General features: G+C 51.4%; 8 protein-coding genes across 9 annotated transcripts; 6 read left to right on the forward strand and 2 right to left on the reverse strand.

Moving 5' to 3' along the window:
- Positions 1-48: 48 nt before the first annotated feature.
- On the reverse strand, positions 49-1,171 carry CAOG_06795 (zinc finger protein). Its single transcript, XM_004344366.2, has 4 exons — positions 866-1,171; positions 667-752; positions 435-582; positions 49-235 (listed from the first exon to the last, which is right to left on the reverse strand). Exons 1-4 carry the CDS (start codon positions 1,154-1,156, stop codon positions 143-145), a joined length of 618 nt encoding a protein of 205 aa, XP_004344416.1. The 5' UTR covers positions 1,157-1,171; the 3' UTR covers positions 49-142.
- A 63-nt stretch (positions 1,172-1,234) lies between these two features.
- Positions 1,235-2,743, forward strand: CAOG_06796 (ubiquitin-conjugating enzyme). Its single transcript, XM_004344367.2, has 4 exons — positions 1,235-1,308; positions 1,902-2,041; positions 2,170-2,295; positions 2,437-2,743. Exons 1-4 carry the CDS (start codon positions 1,278-1,280, stop codon positions 2,578-2,580), a joined length of 441 nt encoding a protein of 146 aa, XP_004344417.1. The 5' UTR covers positions 1,235-1,277; the 3' UTR covers positions 2,581-2,743.
- Positions 2,744-2,825: 82 nt separating this feature from the next.
- Positions 2,826-5,744, forward strand: CAOG_06797 (hypothetical protein). The gene is made up of 11 exons (XM_004344368.2): positions 2,826-2,864; positions 2,939-3,301; positions 3,396-3,502; positions 3,599-3,839; positions 3,956-4,232; positions 4,321-4,379; positions 4,477-4,625; positions 4,716-4,845; positions 4,927-4,975; positions 5,053-5,360; positions 5,449-5,744. Exons 1-11 carry the CDS (start codon positions 2,856-2,858, stop codon positions 5,608-5,610), a joined length of 1,854 nt encoding a protein of 617 aa, XP_004344418.1. The 5' UTR covers positions 2,826-2,855; the 3' UTR covers positions 5,611-5,744.
- Positions 5,690-7,538, reverse strand: CAOG_06798 (hypothetical protein). The gene is made up of 6 exons (XM_004344369.2): positions 7,226-7,538; positions 6,903-7,009; positions 6,693-6,781; positions 6,478-6,604; positions 6,203-6,378; positions 5,690-6,111 (listed from the first exon to the last, which is right to left on the reverse strand). The coding sequence occupies exons 1-6, from the start codon at positions 7,501-7,503 to the stop codon at positions 5,761-5,763; spliced, it is 1,128 nt and encodes a 375-aa protein (XP_004344419.1). The 5' UTR covers positions 7,504-7,538; the 3' UTR covers positions 5,690-5,760.
- Positions 7,539-8,258: 720 nt separating this feature from the next.
- CAOG_06799 (KB07 protein) lies at positions 8,259-10,438 on the forward strand. Its single transcript, XM_004344370.2, has 7 exons — positions 8,259-8,599; positions 8,680-8,900; positions 9,043-9,167; positions 9,283-9,487; positions 9,582-9,829; positions 9,958-10,069; positions 10,152-10,438. Exons 1-7 carry the CDS (start codon positions 8,337-8,339, stop codon positions 10,301-10,303), a joined length of 1,326 nt encoding a protein of 441 aa, XP_004344420.1. The 5' UTR covers positions 8,259-8,336; the 3' UTR covers positions 10,304-10,438.
- A 270-nt stretch (positions 10,439-10,708) lies between these two features.
- On the forward strand, positions 10,709-13,315 carry CAOG_06800 (the record flags this gene model as incomplete). 2 transcript variants are annotated; one of them, XM_004344371.2, is made up of 13 exons in its annotated part: positions 10,709-10,773; positions 10,843-10,926; positions 11,007-11,090; positions 11,175-11,258; positions 11,348-11,431; positions 11,519-11,602; positions 11,686-11,769; positions 11,839-11,922; positions 12,002-12,085; positions 12,170-12,253; positions 12,337-12,420; positions 12,514-12,594; positions 12,693-13,315. In XM_004344371.2, the coding sequence occupies 13 exons, from the start codon at positions 10,709-10,711 to the stop codon at positions 13,252-13,254; spliced, it is 1,548 nt and encodes a 515-aa protein (XP_004344421.1). The 2 variants fall into 2 exon arrangements, with proteins under 2 accessions (XP_004344421.1, XP_011270678.1); XM_011272376.1 differs by lacking the exons at positions 11,686-11,769; positions 11,839-11,922; positions 12,002-12,085 and having other exon boundaries at positions 11,519-11,555; positions 12,207-12,253; positions 12,693-13,254.
- A 310-nt stretch (positions 13,316-13,625) lies between these two features.
- On the forward strand, positions 13,626-15,234 carry CAOG_06801 (hypothetical protein). The gene is made up of 7 exons (XM_004344372.2): positions 13,626-13,717; positions 13,784-13,867; positions 13,945-14,028; positions 14,117-14,200; positions 14,288-14,371; positions 14,462-14,545; positions 14,640-15,234. The coding sequence occupies exons 1-7, from the start codon at positions 13,641-13,643 to the stop codon at positions 15,181-15,183; spliced, it is 1,041 nt and encodes a 346-aa protein (XP_004344422.2). The 5' UTR covers positions 13,626-13,640; the 3' UTR covers positions 15,184-15,234.
- Positions 15,235-15,317: 83 nt separating this feature from the next.
- Positions 15,318-20,198, forward strand: CAOG_06802 (minichromosome maintenance complex component 4). The gene is made up of 19 exons (XM_004344373.2): positions 15,318-15,669; positions 15,992-16,085; positions 16,188-16,269; positions 16,375-16,560; positions 16,694-16,870; positions 16,935-17,061; positions 17,155-17,325; positions 17,455-17,539; positions 17,626-17,790; positions 17,886-17,992; positions 18,070-18,172; positions 18,263-18,323; positions 18,413-18,622; positions 18,748-18,902; positions 18,998-19,115; positions 19,209-19,308; positions 19,399-19,540; positions 19,636-19,840; positions 19,963-20,198. Exons 1-19 carry the CDS (start codon positions 15,435-15,437, stop codon positions 20,059-20,061), a joined length of 2,622 nt encoding a protein of 873 aa, XP_004344423.2. The 5' UTR covers positions 15,318-15,434; the 3' UTR covers positions 20,062-20,198.
- The last annotated feature ends 6 nt before the right edge of the window (positions 20,199-20,204 follow it).

The following is a 20,204-nucleotide window of genomic DNA, read 5'->3' on the forward strand; positions in this document are numbered from 1 at the left end:
ACTTCTTCCGCGCACTGCCTTCCTCCCCACTGCCAGCACAAACAATCAGATGCATCAATATATCCTTCATTAAGTACTCTACATCTACAGTCGAAGGGCCAAACCCCGTGCAACGGGAACAATCAGGCGAAAACAAAAAGGGTCACAAGAACTTTTTCGCAAACGCTCGAACCTTTGCGTCGAAAGCCGGCGACGATATTGGTGTGTTGGGCTCGTAGAACGGATTCAGTAGTACCTGTGCATGGACGGTTCACGAGTGTGCCGGTGAGGATGGATGCGTTCGTTTCGAGCCAAAAGACAACGAAAGGGATTTTTTGCACAACCCCCCTCCTCCTCCTTTCTTCCCCGCACTCCACTACGCCCGCTCACTCTTGCGCAAAACACACTCCCCATGCTATGTAGCTCAATACACCACAGAGCCGTCTTGTTATTACCTTGATGTACACTTCGTACACTTCTTGGAAGAAATTCTTGATGCCATCGTCGTTCTTGGCGTCGTGCAGCAGCATCAGCCGGACATTCCCCACTGTCACAAACGCTGAAATGAACAGCTCGTTATACTTGTCCACTACCTTGAGGTGCCTGTGTCACGCATCAGACGAAGTCAATTTTGGGGGTTTTGTTCTGAAATTGCTGAGCAAATTCGAGAAGGTGGCCTCTTCTTACATGTTGTTGGTCGTCCACATTGCCTCGTCCACAATGTCCAGTGCAGAGTGCAATACAAATTGATTGAGAGGTTTGTTTTCTTCTTTCTGTGAGCGGCAGAGGCATGCGCAAGAGGAACAGTGAGATCCGAGCGAATCAGTCGACTGAACGACCACACGGGGCCATCGCTCAGCAGGCAGAACTTTGCAGCCAACGTTACCCCTGCAGTCACTGGTGCGGCTTGAGCAGACACGGCGAGCGAGGACGCAGCGGCGACGGACGAGACGCTTGGTCCGTTCAGCACAGATGAAGTCGCCTGCTGCTGCTGCTGCTGCTGCTGCTGCCCTGCTCCGGACGCTCCTCCCGATGCTCCCCCAGCAGCAGCACTGGCGCCGGTCTTTGCAGCCACAGCCGAGCCCGCCGTTGGTGCCGCAGCGAGATCGAGCTCGTAGATCGGGTTGTCCTTCGCCCCGACGATCACAAAGTAGCTGGTGCCTCCACTGCTCGACATTGTTGTGGCCAAACAAATCTAGTAGACTGAGACTTGCAATCCACTATCAAACGTTTACACTTGATTCTGAATTTGTTTTTTGCAGTCCTTTTTGTTGTTGACATTTTTTTTTCTTAGAATCATGGCTTCGTCTGCTGGTGCAAGCGTCGTTGGTAAAAATCAAAAAAAAAAAAAAAAAAAAGCAATGCAACGCCCAGCCAAAAAAAAAAATAAAAAAATAAAAAATACAGTGAAAATGGTTTGTTTGGCTGGGCTGACGATTTGGTTTGCGTTGTTCTACCGGTTGTGAGCCGCTCGGTCTGATTTTGACTGCGGGCGCGGTTGGCGGTTGTTTTTGCGTTGCAAATGTCACTGCTTTGGCGCTGGACGACGCTTTGGTGCTTTGGGCGAGCAATCCTATTGCATCAACACCAAAAAGTTCTCGATTTTTTTTTTTTATGTTTGATGCTGTGTTTGTTGCCCAAGACGAGGGCGATTGAGACCAACGGGCGTCGCATCCACTGCTGGTTTGCAAAACTGCCATTTCATGATGACAAGCGGCGCGGGCTGCAGCGCGGCTGGATTTCGAACAATGCGATCCCCACAAAAAAAAAAAAAAAAAAAAAAAAAAAAAAAAAAAAAAAAAAAAGGCTGGATTGACGTGATCGCTGTCTGCTGCTTTGCTGGTGGAAAACCAACTCACTCACGATGGACTCAAACATGCTTGCAATGTGATGGCTTTTGTGTTTGTGTTTTGTTTCTTCAGTCCCGCGCAACTTCCGACTGCTGGAGGAGCTCGACAAGGGCGAGAAGGGCATTGGCGATGGTACCATCAGCTACGGTCTGCAGAACGGCGAGGACATGGAGCTCTCCAACTGGATGGGCACCATTCTTGGTCCCCCTCGTGTAAGTGGTGTGATAGCGGGGGGGGGGAGATGTCCAGAGGGCGAGAGAAGAACGGGAGATTTTGCCCATCATGTTCCAAGCAGGCAGCGTACCGTTTTCTGATGCAACCCCAACCCAATCCATCACAGACCGTGTTTGAAAACCGCATCTACAGCCTGAAGCTGCACTGCGGCCCCAAGTATCCAGAGGAGCCGCCGACGGTGCGCTTCATTACTCGCATCAACCTGAACTTTGTCAACAAGAACAACGGCGCGGTGAGTTCTCTTTTGATGATGCTATTCTCTCAGAAACACAGCAAACATGTCTGTCTTGGAGGCTGCGTGAGAATAGCAACCAGCCGTCGTAGACTGATTCTTTCCAACTCTGCTGGATCTCTCTTTGCAACTCGCACACAGGTCGACCTTACAAAGCTGCCCCTGATCGCAAAATGGCAGCGATCGTACACTATGGAGACCGTGCTCAGCGAAATCCGCAAGGCTCTAAGTTCCAAGGACAACATGAAGTCCTCCCAGCCTCCGGAAGGCACCGATTTCGAATAACGAGCACACGGCTTTTTTTTTTTGTTGTTGTTGAGAGTCGCGACAACTCGTGTGGCGCAGAATTTCTGCTGATCAAGTCATCCGATGGTGTGTCTTCGAAGCAGTCGAACTTGAAAAAAACCCTACAATACAATACAATACAATACAATTCAATACCTTGCAATTCAACTTTTGTTTCGTGCATCACCACTCTGATGGAGCTTCAATTTTGATACTTTACCGTATTCGTACTGGCCAGTTCATTTCATATTTTTGGTGTGTTCCTGTCGAACATCATGTTCAAGGTGAGGAGCGATCAACGCAGAAACATTGGAACTGTTTGAAACACACTCACCAAAAGCCGGCTGCTCGTCACCAGATCCCACTCCCACCGCCAAAGCATGCCGGATCGTCGTCGTCGTCTTCATCGTCGTCGTCATCAGCTCCTGCGCCAGAGCCTGCTGCCAAGCGAACGCGCGCAGAGACGGACTCGAGCGACGCGCTGATCGACGACGACGACCGCAACGCGTTCGCTGCTCCTGCGCCTGTTGGACTTCCAGCGGGATTCTTTGATAGTGGTGCAGCTTCATCATCATCATCATCATCATCTTCGTCTCGAGCGGTGCATCGTGCTGCCGACGAGGACGACGACGAGGATGAGGACGATCGTTTCAAGCGCGCGCGCGTCGCGGTCGCTTCCCAGCAGCAGCGCCATGTTGCTCTGCCGACCGACACGGATGATGTAAGATTTATGTGTGTATGTGGGGGAGGGGGGTTTGGTGGAGATACCTTGAAAGAATCTCACCACTCAACCCGGCTGTTGATGCATAATTCAGGAAAACTCAATCTCATCCACTGCTGTCAAACGCCTTGCCCTGGCACTCGAGAAACGAATTGCCAAGAACGAAGAGATGCGCATCAAGTTTCCCAAGCAGCCTGCCAAGTATGCATGAATGGGATTACCTCTTGGTTGTGGTGCTTGTTGCTGAACGTTCCGTTTTCCACCCCCCCCTCCTCTTCCCTGCTTCCTCCTCTTCAGGTTTGTGGACTCTGAGGTCGAACTCAACGAAGAGCTACAAAAGTTGCACGTCTTGTCCACAGCACCAGAGTTTTACGGCGAGCTGATTCGACTCAACACGCCAAACTCGCTCATCACTCTGCTTTCGCACGACAATGTGGATATCGCCATCGCCACCATCGAGCTCCTCAACGAGCTGACTGACATGGAAGAGGGTGACAGCGACCAGCAACAGAGTTTCTTGCTGCTTGTTCGAGCGCTTGTGCGTTTTTTTGTTTTGTTTTGTTTTTGTTTTTTTGGCCAACTTGTCGTGTTCGCGCCGTCCAAAGTGTGCACTCAATGGTTTTTGTGTTGGTTCTGTTTTTTTGCGCAATGCAGGTGGAGGGCAGCTTGTGGTCAGGGCTGCATTTCAACTTGCAGCGGTTGGACGAGTCACGCAACGAAGAATCGGAGGCGGTGCACAAGATTCTCGGCATCCTCGAAAATGCCATCGAGTGCGAGACGTCCATGGCGCGCTCGCTGTACGAGCAAGCACCGGCGCTTGTCGCTTGGGTCATTGATCGCGCCCAGCGGTTCACCGACAAGCACGATACTGCGGACGACAATCGCCTCTACGCGAGCGAACTGCTCGCCATTCTTCTTCAGACGTCGCAAGGTAAGGGGGGCTGGTTTGGTCAGTGTGCTCCTATTGAGGTGATTGTTGTGCTGCTTTTGAGAGACTCACAAAGTGATCGGTGGCGTAGAAAACAAGATTGACTTTGTCCGCGAAGGCGGAATGGACAGTTTGCTGCGCGCAGTAGCGGTAAGCAAAACCCCGACAAACAATGGTTGGCCACTGGTCCCTGATGGTGAGAAGGAAAATGCTCAGTTCTTTGATTTTGCGATCTTGTCTTGCCCAGCCCTACAAAAAGCGCGATCCGCGTTCGGTGGAAGAAGCAGAAATGCTGGCCAATCTTTTCGATTGCCTGTGCGCACTCTTGATTGTTCCCGAGCACAAGACCGTCTTCTTGGATGTAGAAGGCGTGGAGTTGATGTTGCTGCTCATCAAGTACGTGTTGGATTTGGGGACGCCATGACGGGGGTTTTTTTTTTTTTTAGATTTGATTTTCATTCACTTTTTTCTGCTCCTCTTCTGCAGATCCAACCTTCAAGCTGGCAAAGCTGCAGTCAAGGTTCTCAACTTTGCTATGGCATTCCCGAACGGCGATGCCACGTGTTCGCGCTTTGTCGACAAGCTGGGATTGTCGGCCGTGTTTCCATGGTTTATGGTAGGTTGACACGATTGCAGTTAGATGAGGGAAGTAGGTCGTGCGGTCGTTTAATGACTTGCTTGGCAACGTACTGGGCAGACCGCACCCGATCTCAAGAAGATTGGAACGCCTGAGCGACAGTTTGAAGGTAAAGAAAAGAACAACACGCGAACTTTCGAAACTGGGACATTGTGTGCTCACTTTGCGCGCCCAACCGCTCACTAGAGCACATTTGCACCATCGTGGCTGGTCTCTTTCGATCGCTGCCCGCGGGAGTGGCAAGGAATCGTCTGCTGAACAAGTTTATGGAAGCGGATTTTGCCAAGTGCGAGCGATTGGTCGAGCTGCACAGCAAGTACACGCGTTTGCTGTCGCGCGTCGACCAGCAGATTGCACGCGAGCGAGACGAATACGAAGAGGTTGACGATGCGTTGGAGAATGAGTTTTTCATGCGTCGCCTCGACGTTGGCTTGGCCACGCTGCAGCTTGTTGACACCATCATTCTCGAGCTTCTTGTTAGCGGTATTGACGAGGTCGGGCCACTTGCTGATTTTTTGGGGGGCAAGTTGCAAAGGATGAAGTGGTTGCTGACATGTTCTTTTCTCTTTGCTCTCGCCGCAGATTCGAAGTCACCTTTTGGTCCTGCTGGCTCAGCAGAGGCTGCCTGTTTCGTCGATTGATACAATCGTGCTAGAGTTTATTGATAATCTGGCGCCAGAGGAGGCTCAGCGTGTTGCTGCGCTGCACACCGAGTTTCACCGACAGCAAGCGGCGCGAGCATGAGTCCGCAACCAGACGAACGACTGGTGCCGTATCTTTGATTATTGTTTTTGGTTGTGCATGGCTATGATCAGAAACACTGGTTTGTTGAACGTGTATGCTTTTTCAATCAAGTTAAAATCGATTACATTTGGCAGACAACCCCCGTCTCATTCACTGTCGACCCATTTGCTCAAACCCTGCGGCCGTTGCAGTGCGCTTTCGTGGATCCACGGGAGCCTCGCTACTTGATGTCGGAGGCTGAACGGCAGGAGCTGTACGCCACGCGGGTGCAGAAGCGGACGAGGAGGACGGTTGCTGGTAGCCGCTGGCATAGCCGCCCGTTGCGTACGGCATGTGAGATCGCGAGGAAGAAGCGCCGGAACCACCGCGAGAGAACAGCTCGCTTGTGGAAGGCAATCGACTGTAGGAGGAGGTGTCGTAGCCTATTGAGGGAAGAGACTTCATAATGGAGTTCAACTCGGTTTCCGCGGCATTCAACGTGTCCATCTTTTCTTGGCATTCCTATGTTGTTGGTCGAAAAAATTGCACAGTCAGTGGAGCAGAAACTCGCACACACGAATACCCACCCAGTTCGCTCAAAAACACCGCTGACCTTGGCAGTCTCTGCCAGCTTTGCAACAGCCTGATTTTGTAACGCAAGGGCATCTTGGAGCATTTCAATCACCCGCTTGCGCTGCTTGGTTTGAGCTTCGAGTCTCTCCATTAGCTGCAAGGTTGCGCGCTGCCCTTGTGACACTTGATCTTGAAAGTATGTGCCACTTTGGTGATCTGCAAGTGCACGATGTGTGAGCTTGTCGTCCAAAAGGATTTGACCAAAAAAACCAAAAGCCAGCAAAAAGCTACAAGTCTGCTCGAGCAATCAATCACCTTTAACTTCTGTGGCGACGCGCTGCTTCAAGGAAGAAACCGGCAGGACTGTAACTCGTTGTTGAATGAGCGTATCGGAGACAACGGCGTCTTGGATTTGTCGTAATTGCAGCGCAAGCGCATCGGGCTGGGGAAAAACAAAAATCAAAATCCAGCAGCCAGATTAGATACAAAAAAGGCAAGAGCAACAGGCGGCAGCGGTGGCTCGAACCTACATCAACTGGCTGAGGGATGCGCTTTTCAACTTGACTTGCTGCAGCACTCGTGCTTGCAGTTGCAGATGACGACTCCGACGACGACGAATCTTTGGTGAAAAAAAAAAAAAAAACAGACTTCCCGTCAGTGACCCCATCAGCGACCGAGCGTTCCTCGCCATTGTCAACATCATGCACGAAAATGAGGCTTTTTGACGCATGAATCCTTACTGAGAGCAGATTTGAGCTGTGCGACAAAGTCTGCTGGATACAGCGACCGATCTTGCCAGACTGTGAGGACTCGATTGAGCGACTTGACCACGGGCGGTTCGCACTCTCTGTAGCATCGGATTCAATGGACTTGTGTGAGAATTCTCATCGACCCATTGAACATTGAGTGATCAACGACCGTCATGTCATGTCATGAGCAGCTGAGAAATGGTAGCAATCCCATTGAGCTGGATTGAAACGCCCTCAGTTTGTCCCACTGACTGCCGCCCTCTGGCCTCGCCACGACGCTGGGGTTTTTTGTTTTGGCTAAACGTAATTCTTACCCAGCGACGTGCGCAAACGCGTCGATGAGAACTGGGCGGAAGGCCTCGGTGAACTCTGTGCCATGCTTCCTCGCGTTCTGCAGGACATCGTTGGCGACGAACATGTACGCGAGCTTCTTGCTTGCGTCGACGGCGCAGAGCTTCTCAAACCAAGTGTCGACGGACTCGCTGGCGTGGCGGCGGTGGTGCATAATCCACAGCGAGACGGACTGGATGGCCGCCTGCGTCTCGTTCAGTGCGTTGAGCTTGGTCTCGAGATTGCCGGTCGAGAAGGCCATTCTTCTCAGCTTGCCAATCCCAATCTCAATCAAAGTCAAGGACTGACGCTTTGTACCGTAATTATAATTGAATAGGGAATGTGTGCATTGGGGGTTTTGGTTAGTTCTCTTTCGGTACGAAATTCGCTGGCTTGTCTGAGAATATCAGTCAAAAGCGAGTTTGGCGCTTCATTGTGGTTTGAGATGCAGAGCTGGTTGTTTGCTGTGTGGTTGAGTTTTCGAACATACGCCATACGCAGGTGGTGGAGAGAGTGCAGAGTGGTTGGGGGGGGGGGCAGAGAGCAGAGTCGAGACAACAAGGGGGGCGAAAGTCGATGACGGCTGCAAGAAGGGGCCAACCAAGGTGTGACGACGCCCGCCTCCAACCCGCGTTCAGGATGGCGATTGCATGTGCTTGTGCAGAGGTGGGATCACTTGGTGGTGGCAGTTGAAGAGGGGACTTTGCGCGGCAAGAGCAAGAGCAAGCGAGGCCAAGCAGCGAGAAAAGTCGCAGTGAGAGTTGTATTGCTTGCCACTGCCTCTCGTCTTGGCTGCGGCTGAATGAGATGCGCATCTGAGATGTGGTCATTCAAGTGTGACTGTGGTCTGGCTGTGGCTGTGGGGTCAGAGACGGGAGGAAGGGGGGTTGGGAGCAGAGCCAGCCAATTTCCAATGCAACCTCACAGTCTCTTGCTTTGCAATGCAGTTGCATACACCTGTCCATGTCCATGCAACCTCACTCATTCGGCTTGTTTCGATCTGTTTTACAAAACAGATCAAACGTTAGTTTATTCCTCGAACAAGCGTCTCTCCGATCTCAACCCCTCAAGGGCAAGTCAATCCCAAACCAAACCATGTCAGTGCTTGGTCGTATGCGCGAGCGTCAAAAGGCTCTGTGGCCAAGATTAAACCATGACGCAACGCCGCTTCCATCGGCATGGAACCCAAAGGACAAGTTCAATCTGCTCGAGCTCTCGCACAACAATTGCAAAGTCACCTACAAGGGTCAGGGCAAAGGCGACACCGACGCTGCTGCAGTGCGTGCCAACGCGTTCATTCCTCCAGAATGTGGTGTCTACTACTTTGAAATGCTTGTCCGAGACAAGGGCCGTGAAGGGTACGGGGCCATGCGGTTGCTGGTGGTCTGTTTTGTTTTGTGCCTCCAACACGTTTTCGCTCACTGTGGTGCCTGTGCAGCTACATTGGCGTTGGAGTGGCAACTAGTAACGTTTCACTCAATCGCCTGCCAGGCTGGGAGCGACAATCGTGGGGCTACCACGGCGATGATGGACATACATTCGCCTCGTCCAACACTGGCACCGTGTACGGTCCAACATACACCTCGCACGATGTCGTGGGTTGCTGTATTAACTTTGTCGACAACACATGCTTTTATACGAAGAATGGCACAGCGCTAGGTGAGATTGCCATGGCCCAGAGCGTGATTTTTGTGAATCTTTTGCAGTTTTTTTTTTGCTTTTTTTTTTTTTGCTGTTGTTGTTGTTGTTGTTGTTGTTGTTGTTGTTGTTGTTTGTATCTCATTTTTCTCGTGCGTTTCAGCCGTTGCATTCCGAAACATGCGCGGTAAGCTCTTCCCTATCGTTGGCTTGCGGACGCAGGGCGAGGTTGTCGAGGCCAACTTTGGTCAAGACCCGTTCGTGTTCGATCTAGAAGGGTACATGGAGGTACAGTTTTGTTCGACAAGACCATTTTTCTGCCTTTTTTTTTGTTTTTTGTCATCCCTGTTGTTTGTTTGTTTTTCATGCCTCATCGCACGTCGCCTGATCTTTCCCCCCTCAGGAGACAAAGGCCAAAGCCCTTGCAACCATCAAGAAGCGCACGCTTGCTGAATCCCGTCTGTTCACGAGCGCGCCTGAAAAGGCCTTCACTTCTTTAATCGCTTCCTACCTTGTCCACCACGGGTACACTGAGACTGCCCGTGCATTTGCGCAAGACTCAAACACTGAACTTCAGGAAAGCGAGGAGTCCATCCGCAGCCGCCAACGTAAACAGTCGCGCGCGATGAAGTTCCGAGTGTGCTTGTGTTGTTGCAATGGTCTTCTGACTTTCCTAATTCCCCCTTCCATGAAAAACGGCAGATATTCGCGAACTGGTTCTTGGTGGACAAATTGACGAGAGCATCGCTGCCGTCAACCAGTTGATTCCAGGCTTGCTTGCCTCCGAGACAGAGTTGCATTTCAAGCTCAAATGCCGCAAGTTCATCGAGATGGTCAGGGCAGGTGCCACGACCTCCGAAAGTCTGATGCAAATCATGCAATTTGGTCAAGAGTTGCAGCAAATGTCCGAGGCGGAGCAAGTGGGTGCTGCCAGTCTGAAGGATCTTGAGGTCGGTTTGGAACGACACCCTTGTTGTTCGGTTGTACGTTTTACGTGCTTGTTTTGAATTTCTCCCTTTGCTCATTGGGCACGTTGTTTGGTTTTTGGATGGGGGTTTTTTTTTCCTCGGCACCACAGGACGCGTTTAGTCTGCTCGCTTACCCCGAGCCCACACAGAGTCCAGTGGCCGGCTTGTTGAATCCTGCGCAACGAGAACCGCTTGCCGATGAGCTGAATTGCACCATGCTCCGTAAAGCCCGTTGTCAAAGCTTGCAAAGTGTTTGTGCAGCAGGAATTTCGGCTCACTTTTCGCTCTTGTGCATGACCCACAGAATGGCTGAACTTGCCTCCCGTTCCTGCTCTCGAACTTGCCGTGCGACAATCCGTCTGCGTTCTCAACGAGCTGTACACCCAGGGCGTTGGCATGTCTGGCTTTGTGAGCGTGGATGACTTTGTTCCAGAGTCCAAGGCGAGCAAGCAATGATGCGACAATGCTTGTGTGCCGCTTGTGTTGTTTGTTTGCTTTCCTGTTTCGAACACCTTTGTGAAGCTTTCTGTGCAAATGTACTGTAGATTTCTTTTTCTGTCATTTCTATGTTTGAGAGAATAAGAAGTACAGTAGATCTACTGTATACAAATCCGATAAGGAAGTGAAACCTAGTCTGAGAAAAGCGAAAAAGCCTGCGTGGGACGTGGTTTTGATCTCAATGATACGTGAGGCAAACGTCGGCCGATAGATCTACAGCTCTTGGACTGTCCTCTAGAACTTGCTCAAATGTTTTGCTCCTCGACTATGAGCATGAATGCAACAGCTACGGATTTGGGAAAAAGTCGAGGGTCAGTCCTTGTTCGTTTTGCTGGGTCGATACGTCGCTCTGCTTTCTTCCAAATGATTACATTTCATGGTTTGCGCGGGCTGTGTAAAAAAGTCAAGACTGCGCCTGGAAAGGTCCTGTAAGTGAAAGCCAAGTCGGTTGGAATCAGTATGATAGCGCGTGTGTGTTGACGATATGGAGAACACAGGCTGTCTCGATCGCAGATTGGCGATGCAGAAGCACAGGCGGTTGCCAAAGCTCTCAAATTCACAGCGACAACGACTTATGTCGAGTAAGGCATATCGCTTTGACTGGTGCATGTGAGTGGGTGATTTCAGCAGCAGGCCTTCAAAGGTGCTCACGGATGGACAGTCTGAGTGAGAATCACATAAGCTGTGCAGGTGCACTGGCGATTGTGGAAGCACTTAAAATGAACACGAGACTGAAATTTCTCGAGTAAGCTGTCTCACGTTGACGGATGTGAGTGGTTGATTTCGGCGGAGGGCATTCAGAGGGCTCACGATTGGAGGGGATGGACAGTCTGAGTGATAATCGGATTGGCGATGCTGGAGCGCAGGCGATTGCTGAAGCACTCACAGTGAACAAGACGTTGAGTGGCATCCAGTAAGGCATTTGACTTTGACTGCTGTATGGAAGTGGGTGAGAGGCAGAGGGCGTTCAGAGTGGCTCACTGATGGAGGCGATGGACACAGTCTGAGCAACGATCAGATTAGCAATGCAGGCGCGACCGCACTCGCCGAAGCACTCAAAGTGAACGAGACGCTGACCAACCTCCAGTAAGGCATTCGCTTCGATTGATGCGTGTGAGTGGGTGATGTCAGCAGAGGACATTTAGAGTGCTCACGAATGGACGGAATGTACAGTCTGGTGAAGAATCACATTGGCGATGCTGGAGCGCAGGCGCTTGGTGAGGCACTCGAAGTGAACACGACGCTGACTTGGCTCAAGTAAGTCCCTTTACTTTGATGCTTGGGAGGGGATGATCTAAGCAGACGATATGAAAGCGTTCACTGACGGAAGGAGCGGACAGGTTGGACCAGAATCAGATTGGCGATGCTGGAGCGCAGGCCATTGCTGAGGTGGTCCAAGTGAACAGGACGGTGGCTGGGCTCGAGTAAGGCATCTCACTTTGATTTCAGCATAGGGCAGTTAGAGTGGCTCACTAATGGAATAAAATCAACAGTTTGAATCAAAACCAGATCGGCGATGCCGGTGTGCAGGCGATTGCTGAGGCACTCAAAGTGAACACGACGTTGAAAGAGCTCCTGTAAGCCATCTGACGTGGATGGAATGCATGCGCGTGGGTAATTACGCAGATGGTCTTCAGAATGCTCACTGATGGACAGTCTGAGCGACAATCAGATTGGCAATGCAGGCGCGACCGCACTTGCCGAAGCACTCAAAGTGAACACAGCGATGAGGAAGTTTGCGTCAGTCATCTCGCATTGAACTGATGCATGTGAATGGGTCATATGTGACAGTGAAAATGGCTCACTGATGCAATGAATGCACAGTCTGTTGAATAATCAGATTGGCGATGCTGGAGCGCAGGCGCTTGCTGAAGCACTCAAGGTGAACAAGACGCTGACTGAACTCTGGTAAGGCATCTCACTTTGACTGATGCATGCCAGTGGGTGATGCAACAAAGGGAAGTCAGAGTGTCTCACTGAGGGATGAACAGGTTGAACTTTAATCAGATTGGCGATGTTGGAGCGCAGGCGATTGCTGAGGCACTCAGAGTGAACAAAACGTTGACTCAGCTCGTGTAAGCTACTGTGCGCGCTGTTTGTCCAGACCATTGAGCCTGGGTCAGCCATACCTTGCTACCTTCTCATTCTGCTCACCCATTGGGCAACAGTCTGTTTTCTAATTGCATTGGCAAGCTTGGTTCTCAAGCGATCGATGCGGCATGCGCAGGCAACCGCAGATGTCTGGTTGGGTAAGTTTGTTCTTGCCAACCACCGACATTGATGCTCGGAGAATGTTCCTCCCACCGATGGAGTGGCCATACTTACACTTCGCTTGTTCATTGCTCAGCCTCAACACCCAGATCAGCCCTTTTGCGTTCTCTTTATTTCCACGATTGGCGAGTGGTGAAGACAGTCAAGCCGTGTTCCGCATGCTGACTGGCGGGTTAGAGAATCAGCCCGCATCTCTTCCAGCACTACCAACCGAAATTGCCGAACTCATTATGGACGAGGCGCGTTATTGGCAAGGCGCGCAGCACACCAAACGGAACCGTTTTCATGTCGATACCTCCGACGGCGTTCTGACAGTCACTGTGCCTCGGAGTATGGATGGAAATTCGATCCGTGTGAAAGCAATTCAAGTGCTTCGTGACTGGACATCTAGTTTCTACAACTCCGACGACTGTGCTTTCGGTTTGACTGTCCGAGATGAACAAGGTGATGTTCAGTACGAGTGTGCTGTGCACCCGACTCTCGTCGAGTCGAACCTTGCGCGTGCGACAATCTGGCCAACGAGCCATCCTATCCTCCGACAAATGCGCGAGGGTTGGCAAGTTCAAATTCGATTCACCAGGGACAATTTGCAAATCCAATGGCTATGTGTCGAGTATGTCGACCTAGATCTACAGTGATCACAAAGCGCCTCAAAGCGCGCCCTACTGTCGACCAATACATTTAAAGTTTTCTCAGCAATTTCGAAAGGCAATGTCGACGGACGACCGGTCCACTTCGGCCTTTCAATCCAAAAAGATGACAAGTACACTACTGTAGCTCATATACGACTTGTCTGCACTTTTGTTCGAATTCGTGGACACGTTCGAACGAGCATTCTGCTGTACCTGCTCCTAAAAAATCCAAAGTTTGGTCGTGTCTCCCGCTCCGTTTTATTCACCCACTATGAGCATGACTGCAGAGCGCGATTTTGCAAAGTGCCGAGTCCAATAGGTTGAACTGAGAGTGATGCCGTTTTTGGGCGAGGTGGCAGTCTTTTCCGAAAGATTCGAAGCGTTCGTCCGCAATGCTGTCGTATGAGCGTATGAATCAGAGACAGCGCGACTTGTATGACCAAGTCAAGAATGCGAGTGGAGAGCTCAGGTAAGAAAACGCCCCGAGTTTATCGGAGCAACGGGCGCGTGTGTACTGATTGAACTGGAGGGACAGTCTGGACAGGAAGCAGATGCACCAAGTTGCAGCAAAGGTGATTGCCGAGGCACTCAAGGTGAACACGACGCTGACTGTGCTCGGGTAAAGGCATCTTCCTGTCGACGGATGCTTGTGGGTGCGGGTGGGTTGAGCAGCTCACTCATGAGTGCGATGGACAGATTGGATGGAAATCAGATTGGCAATGTTGGTGCACGAGCGATTGCCGAGGCGCTCAAAGTGAACATGGGGGTGACCTTGCTCGGGTGAGGCGTCTCGCTGTGAATTGTACATGTGAGTGGATGGGTGCAGCAGAGGACATTACGAGTGCTCACTGATGGAGGGAATGGACAGTCTGCAACAGAATCAGATCGGCGACGCTGGAGCGCAGGCGATTGCCGAGGCACTCAAAGTGAACACAACACTGACTCAGTTCTAGTAAGTGGACTGATACATGTGAGTGGGTGGCTTCAGCAGAAAGCAGTTCAACGTCCTCATTTATGGGAGGGGGGGGGGAACGGACAGTCTTGGCCGGAATGAGATTGGCGATGTTGGAGCACAGGCGATTGCTGAAGCGCTCAAGGTGAACAAGACGCTGACTCGACTCGAGTAAGTTGCTGTGCATGCTGTTCGTCTTGGACATTGCGCCAGCCATTGTTACTGTGTCATCCTGCTCACCCATTTCATTTCTCTCGACAGTTTCACGAAAAATTATATTGGCAGTGTTGCTGCTCAAGCGCTTGATGAGGCACGCAGAGTCAACGGCACGTTGACCTCACTTCAGTAGGGGGGGGGGTTTCCAGTCCTTGCGATGTACCTCCAGCCAATGGAGTGAACCCGTCTGACTGCTCCTGTGTCTTGCTTGCTCGTTTGACAGCATCGACAACCAGATAAACCCTCTGGCACTTTCCTTACTTCCACGGTTAGCGACGGCTGAAGACCTTCAGACCGTATTTCACTTGCTGATCCGCGGGCCGGAGCTGCAGGATCAATCCGCATCTCTACCAGCACTACCGGCCGAGCTTGCCGAGCGCATCTTGGACGAAGCATGTTACTGGCAAGGCGTCCTGCAGACGATGTATACTGGTGGGCCGATCGTCACACTGCCTCAAGGCGCCGATGGCAGTTCGATCCGCGTGAAAGCAATTCATGCGCTTTGTGACAGGAGTGAAGGTTTCGACGTCACCGATAACAGAGTTTTTGAGTTAATTGTCTATGATGAGCAGGGTAACGTCCAGCTCGAAAGTGCTGTGCACCCGACTTTGCTCGATTCAACCGTCGAATTCGTGACGCTCTGCCCAGCGAGTACTCCCATCATCCGACAAATGCGCGAGGAGTGGCAAGTTCAAGTTCGCCCCAGTGGGTCTGTGTACGATTTGCGAATGGCATGGTTTTATGTCGGGTATGTCGAACGACTGTGATCACCAAACGCCTTTCTTGACGAATACATGGACACATTCCTTCTTCCTGAAAAATCCCTCAGCAGCTTCGAAAGGCAGTAACTCGCTGGTCGGCGACCGGTCCACCTGGGACTTTCATTTCTCAGATTCAAAGTTTTCCATCCCACTCCTCATTTCTCTTCTCCTTCTCTATCTTCTTCCCTCCTCTTCTCCTTCTCCTTCTTCGTTCTTGCTTCCTTTTTTTCTTCCCTCCATTCTTCTCTGATTTCATCATGTCGCAGTCGGACGGCGCGGGATCGAGCCGCCGCACATCCAGTCGGCCGCGCCAACGCACCGCCGCTGCCGAGTCCGCCCTCCTCTCCAGCGAGCCGGATCTTGCCGCAACCCCGCCCTCGCTCGGCACCCCGACGTCCTCGGCCCGCGGCGGCGCAGGGTCCCGCGGCTCACCACGCAGCAGCGCACCAGGCGGCTCTGCCAGCCAAACCAGCGATCGCAGAATTGATCCAGGTAAAACACAGAGAGAGAGACAGAGAGAGCAAGCGAAAGAGGGATTTTTGACAGGTCGCCCGTTTGCTCGCCTCGAGTCGCAACAACAGCGAGACCAAAAACCCACGACCGCGCCTCTCCGTCTGTGCGATCGCCGTTCTTGCATGAGAGTGCAAACAACGAACGGCTGCACACTCGCTGCAGTTCCCTCGCGGGGTTGCAGCGTCGAGCATTTGGCTGGATTTGCATTGGATTTTTTTTTTTTTTTTTTTTTGTTTGGCTGAAGTTTGCATTGATCCTTTTTTTTTTTTTTTTTTTTTTTGAATGAATGTTTGAATGACAGACGGTCGCTCGGGGCGATCGTTTGCCTCCGACATGAGCTCGCCGTTGCCGTATGGCGCAGCGAGCACACCAGTACTGAGCCAGCTTGCCACGCCGTAAGTCGCGCGCGTTCTCGTTCTCGATCTCTCGGCTGCGCTTGCTGCATTGTTGCTTCCCTGCTCAACTCACCAATCCAATCCAATCCAATCGTCGAACAGCGGTGGCTCGGGTCGCGTTCGTGCAGAGCTCGGATCGTCAACGCGCCTCCGTGCTGTCGTGACTGGTGGCCCCAGTGCCGAGGTCAGTGCGAACAAAGGCTTTTCGTCTGTTGTGCTGTATGCTCATTCCTCAACCACCCTCAATCCAACCCACAAACCTCGCAATGGCCATCACACGTACGTGCAGGGTGGATCTGACGTCAATGCTCTCCCTGGCGACCGCGCACCTGGTGACAATGCGGCGTCGCGCACCGTCATTTGGGGAACCAATGTGAACGTCCAAGAGACGATGGAAACGTTCCGTGCCTTCCTCAACGACTTCGTTGTGCCTGACCAGACGGGACAGCCCTTCTACCTGCACGTGCTGGATCAGGTACACGTTGGCGAAAGGCCGAGTTTTGCTCTTTTTTTTTTTTTTTTTTTTTTTTGGTTTGTGTGTTTGTTTCTTACCTTTTCTGGCTCTGTTCACCACGCTTATTGCTGCCAACTGTCCTGTGCGCTACTAGATGGCTGTATCAGAAGCTCGCTATTTGAACCTGGATGCTAGTCACTTGCGCGAATACGACTTGACGCTCTACACAAACATGTGCTCCTTCCCGCAGGAAGTGGTGCCCATGTTTGATTATGTCGTCAGCTCCCTGTCAGCGGAGCGCTTTGGCGAAGAGGGTGATGTGAACATTCAGGTAGTTGACTGCACGATTGTGATGAGAGCAAGCATGTTTTCCATCTCAATTTCTCCTCATGCAGGTTCGTCCCTTCCGCCTGGAACGTTCGATTGGTGTCCGCGAGCTGGGACCGCGCGATATCGAGGTTCTTGTCAGCGTGCAAGGCATGGTGGTGCGCACTTCATCCGTGATTCCTGATTTGAAGTCGGGTACGTCGGTCTACACGCTTTTGCGTTGCCTGTCGCCCCCCCCCCTTTTTCCGGGGTTGACTGACACTGTTTGCTTGCCTTCAATTTTGGCAGCATTCTTTTGCTGCATCTCCTGCAAGGCGACTGAGCGCGTTGAGGTGGATCGCGGTCGGATTGCGGAGCCGCTCGTCTGCAAGCGTTGCAAAGTCAGTCGAACCATGGAGCTCATCCACAACCGCTGCATATTTGCCGATAAGCAGATGATTAAGCTTCAAGAGAATCCAGGTGAGAGGTCGATTCGATGCTGATTCGTTCAGAGTCCGTTCATCGTCTCAACTTTTTTTTTCTTTCTTTCCTTTTTGGTTCGCTTTGTTTTTGCGTTGCTTTATGTTCGTTCTTCTTTGGAATCTGAAGAAATGATTCCGGAGGGTCAGACACCGTACTCTGTGTTGATGTTTGCGTACGATGATCTCGTGGACAGCGTTCAGCCAGGTGATCGGTGAGTTTGAGTTTTGGTTTGCTCTCGTCTTTGTGCGCGCATGCATTTTCCGAGCTCACTCACCCGCTTACGCTGGCTTGGAACAGCGTGGAAGTTACTGGCATCTATCGCGCAACGCCAATGCGCGTCAATCCTCGTCAACGGGCGCAGAAAGCCCTGTTCAAAATCCACATTGATGTCATCCACTTCCGAAAGACCGACAAGCGTCGCTTCCAGCGGACCGACACTGCCGATCAGACCGCGCCAGTCTTGTAAGACTGTTTTGCAACTGTGGTGTTGCTTTGGTTGAATCAAAGCTGTCCAGCACCCTTCTGACTGTGTTTTGTTTTTGCTGCGGATTTGTCAGAGAGGAGGACACTGAAAACGTCGTCAACTACGGTGCCAATCAAGTCGAGAGACTCGTTGCTCTGTCTCGCACACCCGACATCTACGACCGACTGACAAAAGCGCTGGGTAAAATGACTTAGTTTGTGGCGACAGCCTGCTGTCATTCGAAGGAACTCATCTTGTGGGGTTGTTGCACCAATCAGCACCTGGCATCTGGGAATTGGACGATACAAAACGTGGGCTGCTGTGTTTGCTGTTTGGCGGTGCTCCGAAGTCTCTAGCGGCTCATGGACGAGCGCGATTCAGGTACTTTGTCCGGGTTGATGGTTGCGTTTTATCGTTGTGAATTTGGCTCACTAATGCCTCGCCTTGGACCCGTCTTTTGTCGTTGAACAGGAGCGATCTTAACATCTTGCTTTGTGGCGATCCTGGTACCAGTAAATCGCAGCTCTTGCAGGTACAGTTGTCCCGCCGCACAGCAACCCCCCCCCCAAAAGAAAAAAAAAACGTAGCGTCTCACATTTGGTACATGCACCCATACTCTAGTACGTGCACAAGATTGCTCCGCGAGGCATTTACACATCAGGCAAGGGCTCGTCGGCTGTCGGTCTGACCGCCTACGTGACGCGCGACCCTGAAACTCGGCAGTTGGTGCTCGAAAGTGGCGCGCTCGTGTTGAGTGATGGCGGCGTCTGCTGTATTGATGAGTTTGACAAAATGCCTGAGGCTACCCGATCCGTTCTGCATGAAGCAATGGTACGTTGAGACTGGATTTGTTTTTTTTTTTTGTTTTTTTTTTTGGATTGAATGAATGAATGGAACGAGGCTCTGTAACGCGGTTAACTGACCCACCCCTCCCCCCTTTATTTCGCTCCTGGCAGGAACAACAAACCATCTCCGTTGCCAAAGCCGGTATCATTTGCTCGCTGAACGCACGAACTTCGATTCTTGCTGCCGCCAATCCCCGCGAGTCTCGCTGGAACCCTCGCGCGTCCATTGTTGATAACATTCAGTTGGGCCCAACGCTACTTTCTCGGTATGTTTCACACGTGTGTCATCTTCCTCAGATGCGTTATGAGGACGCCTTTTTTTTTTGCTGATGTGCCCATTTTACCGTCCCACCTTGGATAGATTCGATTTGATCTACCTCATTCTGGACACACCGAACGAAATTCTTGATCGTCGTCTGGCTCGCCACATTGTGTCGTTGTATCAAGAATCAGGCGAAGATCGAACTGAAGACGGCATGGTACGTGCATACGCTCACCAGCTCTTTGCTCAATGGTCTTGGTGCGACGGACTGACTTTTGATGACTTTTTTTTTGTCTGCTCGGATTGCTAGTCACTCGAAACTCTGAGCGAGTACATTTCCTACGCACGCAAGCACTTCAACCCGGTCCTGACGAACGAAGCAGCGCTCTTGCTCGTTGCTGGCTATGTTGGTATGGTGTTTTTGAAAGCCTCTCCCATGCTCGGCATGACTGACTGAGGTTACTCACCCAACACGTGTGATGCTTGGCTCCGATCCTCAGAGATGCGCAAGGCTGGTGGAAATAAGCACACTATTACCGCCACGCCCCGACAGCTCGAATCGCTCATTCGCATTTCTGAAGCGCTTGCCCGCATGCGCTTTTCCGAGACTGTCGACGAGGGCGATGTTCATGAAGCCTTGCGGTGAGCGTTGGATGTGTGGGCGCTTAAAGGTCGTTGTTGAAGGCTCACTTCTTTTTCTTTTTCTTTTTGTTTTCTTTTTTTTCTGAAAATGACAGTCTGGTGCGAGTTGCGCTTCAGCAGGCAGCCACAGATCCATCGACCGGTTTGGTCGATATTTCTCTGTTGACCACTGGTCAGAGCACATCGGCGCGCAGCGTCATTGTTGCTGTTTCCGAAATCATGCGTGAAATTGTGTATGATATGAAGGAGCCGGCCATGACCACCCATCAAATGATGACACAGGTGCAAAGCCGCACAGATGTACGTTCGCTTGCTGTTGTTGCTGTTGTTGTAGGTGTTGTTGTTGCGCTCTGTTAACCGGTACTCACATTTTGTTGTATGTTTTTGCATCTGCTTGTTGTTACTGTCACCTATTCCGGCAGATTATCGTCAATCCCGAGCTGATCAGTGCCGCAGCGTCCATTCTTCAACGCGACGGTGTCCTGTTATTCTCCGAAGATCAGAGAATTCGTCGTTTGTAATCGAATGGCTGCAGTTTCCCTCCAGTGCTTTTGTTTTCTATTTGCTTTCGATGCTTTGTTTTTCTCTTCTTTTGAGCTTTCTTGTTTCATGTCGAGTTTGCGATGGTGATGTCTTTTTCCGTCGAATGAAGTTTGTCTTCACG

Source organism: Capsaspora owczarzaki (assembly GCF_000151315.2).
Source record: "Capsaspora owczarzaki ATCC 30864 unplaced genomic scaffold supercont2.12, whole genome shotgun sequence".
NCBI lineage: Eukaryota > Filasterea > Ministeriida > Capsasporidae > Capsaspora > Capsaspora owczarzaki.

What these genes read in the sequence shown, in the direction of transcription:
- CAOG_06798 (XM_004344369.2), bottom strand. Translation starts at nt 7,503, where the DNA reads ATGGCCTTCTCGACCGGCAATCTCGAGACCAAGCTCAACGCACTGAAC. An exon ending in CGTCGCCACAGAAGTTAAAG is followed by an intron (nt 6,379 to 6,477) that starts GTGATTGATTGC and finishes GTGCACTTGCAG; the next exon opens with ATCACCAAAGTGGCACATAC. An exon ending in AGCTGGCAGAGACTGCCAAG is followed by an intron (nt 6,112 to 6,202) that starts GTCAGCGGTGTT and finishes CCAACAACATAG; the next exon opens with GAATGCCAAGAAAAGATGGA.
- CAOG_06801 (XM_004344372.2), top strand. Translation starts at nt 13,641, where the DNA reads ATGCTGTCGTATGAGCGTATGAATCAGAGACAGCGCGACTTGTATGAC. An exon ending in ACAACACTGACTCAGTTCTA is followed by an intron (nt 14,201 to 14,287) that starts GTAAGTGGACTG and finishes GGGAACGGACAG; the next exon opens with TCTTGGCCGGAATGAGATTG. An exon ending in AAGACGCTGACTCGACTCGA is followed by an intron (nt 14,372 to 14,461) that starts GTAAGTTGCTGT and finishes TTCTCTCGACAG; the next exon opens with TTTCACGAAAAATTATATTG.
- CAOG_06796 (XM_004344367.2), top strand. Translation starts at nt 1,278, where the DNA reads ATGGCTTCGTCTGCTGGTGCAAGCGTCGTTG. An exon ending in TGCTGGTGCAAGCGTCGTTG is followed by an intron (nt 1,309 to 1,901) that starts GTAAAAATCAAA and finishes TTGTTTCTTCAG; the next exon opens with TCCCGCGCAACTTCCGACTG. An exon ending in CCATTCTTGGTCCCCCTCGT is followed by an intron (nt 2,042 to 2,169) that starts GTAAGTGGTGTG and finishes AATCCATCACAG; the next exon opens with ACCGTGTTTGAAAACCGCAT.
- CAOG_06797 (XM_004344368.2), top strand. An exon ending in TTTCCCAAGCAGCCTGCCAA is followed by an intron (nt 3,503 to 3,598) that starts GTATGCATGAAT and finishes CCTCCTCTTCAG; the next exon opens with GTTTGTGGACTCTGAGGTCG. An exon ending in CCGTGTTTCCATGGTTTATG is followed by an intron (nt 4,846 to 4,926) that starts GTAGGTTGACAC and finishes CGTACTGGGCAG; the next exon opens with ACCGCACCCGATCTCAAGAA.
- CAOG_06799 (XM_004344370.2), top strand. Translation starts at nt 8,337, where the DNA reads ATGTCAGTGCTTGGTCGTATGCGCGAGCGTCAAAAGGCTCTGTGGCCA. An exon ending in GAAGAATGGCACAGCGCTAG is followed by an intron (nt 8,901 to 9,042) that starts GTGAGATTGCCA and finishes CGTGCGTTTCAG; the next exon opens with CCGTTGCATTCCGAAACATG. An exon ending in GCTGAATTGCACCATGCTCC is followed by an intron (nt 10,070 to 10,151) that starts GTAAAGCCCGTT and finishes CATGACCCACAG; the next exon opens with AATGGCTGAACTTGCCTCCC.
- CAOG_06802 (XM_004344373.2), top strand. Translation starts at nt 15,435, where the DNA reads ATGTCGCAGTCGGACGGCGCGGGATCGAGCCGCCGCACATCCAGTCGG. An exon ending in CCGTTCTGCATGAAGCAATG is followed by an intron (nt 18,623 to 18,747) that starts GTACGTTGAGAC and finishes CGCTCCTGGCAG; the next exon opens with GAACAACAAACCATCTCCGT. An exon ending in AGGTGCAAAGCCGCACAGAT is followed by an intron (nt 19,841 to 19,962) that starts GTACGTTCGCTT and finishes CTATTCCGGCAG; the next exon opens with ATTATCGTCAATCCCGAGCT.
- CAOG_06795 (XM_004344366.2), bottom strand. Translation starts at nt 1,156, where the DNA reads ATGTCGAGCAGTGGAGGCACCAGCTACTTTGTGATCGTCGGGGCGAAG. An exon ending in CCGCACCAGTGACTGCAGGG is followed by an intron (nt 753 to 865) that starts GTAACGTTGGCT and finishes TGCCGCTCACAG; the next exon opens with AAAGAAGAAAACAAACCTCT. An exon ending in TGTACGAAGTGTACATCAAG is followed by an intron (nt 236 to 434) that starts GTAATAACAAGA and finishes GTCCATGCACAG; the next exon opens with GTACTACTGAATCCGTTCTA.